Source organism: Solanum pennellii, chromosome 6, assembly GCF_001406875.1.
Source record: "Solanum pennellii chromosome 6, SPENNV200".
Taxonomy (NCBI): domain Eukaryota; kingdom Viridiplantae; phylum Streptophyta; class Magnoliopsida; order Solanales; family Solanaceae; genus Solanum; species Solanum pennellii.
Window position 1 is genome coordinate 8431616 of NC_028642.1, and position 5274 is coordinate 8436889.

The 5274-nt window shown below is 34.1% G+C and overlaps 1 protein-coding gene across 1 annotated transcript; it reads right to left on the reverse strand.

The window, feature by feature from the left end:
• Nucleotides 1-4455: 4455 nt before the first annotated feature.
• On the reverse strand, nt 4456-5040 carry LOC107022092. The gene has a single exon (XM_015222800.1). It carries the CDS (start codon nt 5038-5040, stop codon nt 4456-4458), a length of 585 nt encoding a protein of 194 aa, XP_015078286.1.
• Nucleotides 5041-5274: the final 234 nt, after the last annotated feature.

The window sequence follows — 5274 nt, forward strand, 5'->3', positions numbered from 1 at the left end:
ATAACTTATCACTTTGCATGCAAGATACTAGGAAAGAATTGTTATAGTTAGAATTATCAAGTTATGAACTTGTGGGGAACACGTAAACCCTAGTTACTTTGATTCATTGATTAAAATCCAACTTTTAAAGCTGTTAAGTGTCTCTTTCAACTTCGTTAGTTATTTTTACTCATTTAGAAATAGAAACCCCCCTTTTATTGTTTCACTTTCCAAGGAAGTCTTTGACCAAACAATAGTAATAACAGGTTGAAGTTAAGTCTAGACTATTTTCCTCGTGGGAACGATCCCAACCTCACTAGTTGGGTTATTTACTTGACACGACCGCTTTACTTCTTATTTGAGAAGTAAGTTTGAGCGTATCAGTTCTTCCTGCATAAGACAATTGTTTTGCTGCCCATGAGTTGATTCTTGCCATGATCTTGTCAATGAGTGGATACCACTAGATTATAGTCAACTTCTTTGTTGAAAGAGGAACTCCCAAGTATTTAAAAGGTAGCTCTTCCATTATATAACCAAGTTGTTGAATAATTTTTTGCCTCACCTCCATCTGAACTCTACAACAGTATATGGAGCTTTTTGTAAGATTTGCCTGCAGTCCAGAAGCTTGAGAGAACTCTGAAAAGCACCTTTGAAGTATCTTGATGGACTCCAGATCTCCTCTTGAAAACAATAGCAAATCATCTGCAAAACATAAGTGTGTAATGTCCAGCTTAGAGCATTTTGGATGATATTTGAATGCTTTCTCTTCTTTAAGTCCTTTGAGGATCCTACTAAGATATTCCATTGCTATGGCAAACAAAAAAGGTGACATAGGATCCCCTTGTCTGAGGCCTTTAGCTGCATCAAATCTTTGAGTAGTTTATCCATTAACAACAATAGTATAATTCACTGTTTTGACACAATTCATCACCCATTGAATAAACATCTCTGGAAATCCCAAGCCTACCATTACTAGTTCTAAGAAAGGCCACTCAATTGAATCATAGGCTTTCTGTAGATCAATCTTAAGCATGCTTCCAGGAGAAATATTCTTCCTAGTATAAGCCTTGACCAATTCATGAGCCAGAATAATGTTATCTGCAATTTTCCTCCCTGGTATAAATCCGCCTGACTATCACATATAACTGTATGAATAACATCATGCATTCTTTTTGTTATCACCTTTGAAATGATTTTATATAGAATAGTGCAACAAGCAACTGGCCTATACTCCTTCACAGTTTTAGGACTTCGAACTTTTAGAATTAAAGACACAAGAGTGCAGTTGAAAGGCTTAAACAACTTTCCTGTTGTGAAGAAGCTTTTGACAGCCTCAATAACATCCTTTTTAATGATCTTCCAAGTATTATTAAAGAAAAGTGCATTATAACCATCTATACCTGGAGCCTTATCATTCCCAATAGACTGCAATGATGTATAAATCTCCTGTTCTGTTATGTTTGTACATAATTGGATTCTTTGCTGCTTTGACAATACAGACCCTCTTTTCATCACCTGAGCTTATAGCTGGAAGTTTACCTGCTGAAGATCCCATAAGACTTTTATAAAACATAACAAACTCCTCTTGAATCTCTTGGGGTTCATATAACATCCTTCCATCTATAGATAATATACTTCTAATATGCTTCTTTTGAGTTGTCTCCTTTATCGCTGAACTGAAGTATTTGTTGTTTGCATCTCCCAGTTTAATCCATCTTGCTCTTGCTTTTTGTCTTAGAGCACTTTCTTCTATCATTGACCACTTTTCCAGCTTTATTAGTAACTCCTTATCTTTAGTAACTAGCTCATCACTTTCCTGGTTATATAGCTGATCTTGAAGTTCTAGAAGCTCACTTCTTGTCTTCTCAATCTTTTGGCCTATATATTGAAACTCTCTCTTATTCAATTGTCTCAGGACTGGCTGGAGTGCCTTTAACTTATACCATATCTCCTTCATTACTTCACTTCCATTCTTCTGCTTCCAGACTTTATCCACCAGTTCCAAAAAGGAGTCATGTTCAATCCATACATTAAAGAACTTAAAACACACTCTGATCGGATGATAACTTTGATGAAGTAGCAAATGCATAGGGCTATGATCAGACACACCTGGATTCCCATATTCTATAGCAGCATGACCCCATTTATCCATCCAAGTATCATTCCCAAAGGCTCTATCAATTCTACTAGCAGACATTACCTATCTGTTTATTGGTCCAAGTATAATAATTGCCTTTCCATTGTACTTCAGTGATGCCCATGTCCTTAACACATTCATCAAAATCCCTTATCTCATTCAAAGTAACAGGAGCCCGAGCTAATCTATCTTTAGGGGATAAAATAGCATTAAAATCTCCTATTATGAGCCAAGTATATGAGACACTCCACTTCATTAACAACTCTTAAGGCTCCACCTCTATCAACAGGCAGTGGAGCAAGTTTGCTATTCCTTAGACTCTCAAATCCATTTCTAATTGGTATAGCTGAAAGCATAGGAAAATTTGATAGACTGAAATCTAGATGCTTACTTCCAGTTGAGGCCTTAGATTGAGCTCAGGTGTTTGTTTGATTTCCTGTTCCTCTCCTTTCTCTATCTCTTGTTTCTCCTCCTGTGCATTATTTTCATCTACTATTGGCATCTTCCTTTGATCATCTTTCTTCTCCTGCTGTTGAATTGGCCCTTTATATTGACAAGTCTATGTTACTTTTTTCCAAGGCTTTCTCTTCTTTGGTAGCTCCTCCAATGTTACTGGTTGACATTGGTGTCCAATCTTTTGACATTTATCACAATATTGAGGCTTCCACTCCATCACAACTTCCTGCATGAAGGTTCTTCCATTTGGATCCATAACTGTAATCTGCTGAGGAATAGGTTTAGTAACATTAACTTCAATAAGTATTCTAGCATAGGATATTCTTGTTTGCTTTGTAGTACATTCATCAGCAAATAATGGCATACCAATAGCACTTGCGATTCTACTCAATGATCCCACTCCCCAACAATTAAGAGGTAAGTTTGGAAAATTAAGCCATAGAGGTATTTCAGCTAAGAACTCCTTTCCAAAATCAAAATCTAGGCATCATTGTTTCAATATGATAGGTCGATCGCTTATAGTATATGGCCCAGAATATAGAATCTCATTCATATCATTCAGGTTCTTAAACTTAATTATATAATACCCTTGTTCATGTAAAAATACATCTGGTTTGCCTACTTTTGACCAGTTCATCATTATATATTTGTTCATGGCATTGTACCCAGGGCATTCTCCAACTACATATGCTATGAGTGCACATTTCCACTTATCTTCTTCATCCTGAACCTCTTTCCCTTCCAGCTGAACCATTGCTTCTTAACTATTTGTGGTGTAAAATAAGCCAGCTGCATACCATTATTAGGTGCACGGTTATTCTTAAACATATTAACCCAGGGTTCTTTGTAATCCTTGCTCATTTCCTCTCCACTGCCTCCATTACTTTCAGCATCTTCAGTATTCCCATCCATTTTCTTAGTTACTGTTCCATTGCCTTCTACCTTGCTCCCAGCTTCTAATTGCACTAGATCTGAGTTCTCATGAGCTTCCTCCTTTTCCGATGTAGAATTTAAGCTCAATCTTCTAGATACTTTGGAGCTCACAGAAACTCCTTCTTCAAAATTCCTTTCTTCATTTTGAGCTTGTTCCTGTTCATTTACCTCTATTGCTTCCACCCGAGCTCCAACTGAGCTACCAACTATCATTATTGATGTTTTCCGGCCTCTTCCTCGTCCCTTCCTCTTCCCATCGCCATTTTCACCTTCACTACGCAGGTTAACTAACTTACGCCGAGAGCATTTGGAGAGAAGAAGATTATTATTTAATAATATTACTATTATTATTAATATTATTATTATTATTTATATTATTATTATTATTATTATTATTATTATTATTTTTATTGTTAATATTATTATTATTATTACTATTATTATTATTACTATTATTATTACTATTATTATTATTATTATTATTACTAATATTATTATTATTGTTATTATTATTATTTTAATTATTATTATTGTTGTTATTATTATTATTATTATTATTGTTATTATTATAATTATTATTATTACTATTATTATTACTAATATTATTATTCCTATTATTATTATTATTATTATTGTTATTATTACTATTATTGTTATTATTATTATTACTAGTATTATTAGTATTATTATTATTACTATTATTATTATTATTATTATTATTAATATTGTTATTATTATTATTATTATTATTATTATTATTATTGTTGTTGTTGTTGTTGTTGTTGTTGTTATTATTGTTATTATTATTCTTATTATAATTATTTTATTTTATTTTATTTTTGGTAACTAATTTTATTAATTACCGAGTCCAAACAATACAAAACAAGCAGCTACACAGCATGCTTAACCAAACTAAACAACACTTTAACACCTACACTACTAACTATAACTCAAATCTTCCTATGAATAATAACATTTTTAATACTAGTAGAAGATTTAGCAATAGTTACATAGGCTATCTTCTTAACTACTTTATCTATCAAGCAACTCTTGTCTTCAAAAATTCTCTTGTTTCTCTCATTCCACAAAGCATAAACTCCTCCAGCAAGAATCATCTTGAATAGTTGTGCTCTTGTAGACTTCCCTTTCCCATTTTGAATGCTCCACTGTATAAACGGTGCCCATGTCCTTGGCCTGTTACTGTGATTACCAATCCATTGTAGCAGTCTCTCCCAAACCTCTCCAGCATAGTGACATTGCAGGAACATATGATCCAGAATTTCATCCACATTTTTACACAGAACACATGTTTTATCAAGTGTCATTCCCCATTTAGCAAGTTTATCCACGGTTGCTAGCTTCCTATTCAACAAAATCCATAGTGTAAAGGTAGATTTTGGCCTGGCTGCATTTTTAAACATTAGACATCTCCATTCAGGCTTAGTTTTCTCCCCTCTCAGATAATCATAGATTTGTTTGATCATCCCTTTTCCCTGCTTTGGTTGAATCTGATCAACTATTTGTTTAGCATTCATTATTTTCCTGCTCATCCAACTTGCTTGATCTCTCTTCTGCCATTCATTCTGTCCTTTTAAATAATATGCATGAATCCATTTGATCCAAAGCTTGTTTTCACGACCCAACCCAATGGACCGTGACTAGTGCCCGTTTTGGACACCCACATACAAACCTGCTAAGTATAACCAACTGAAACTAAGACAATATGGAATTTAATCAAATCAAGCCAACCCCAACGTCATATATATATA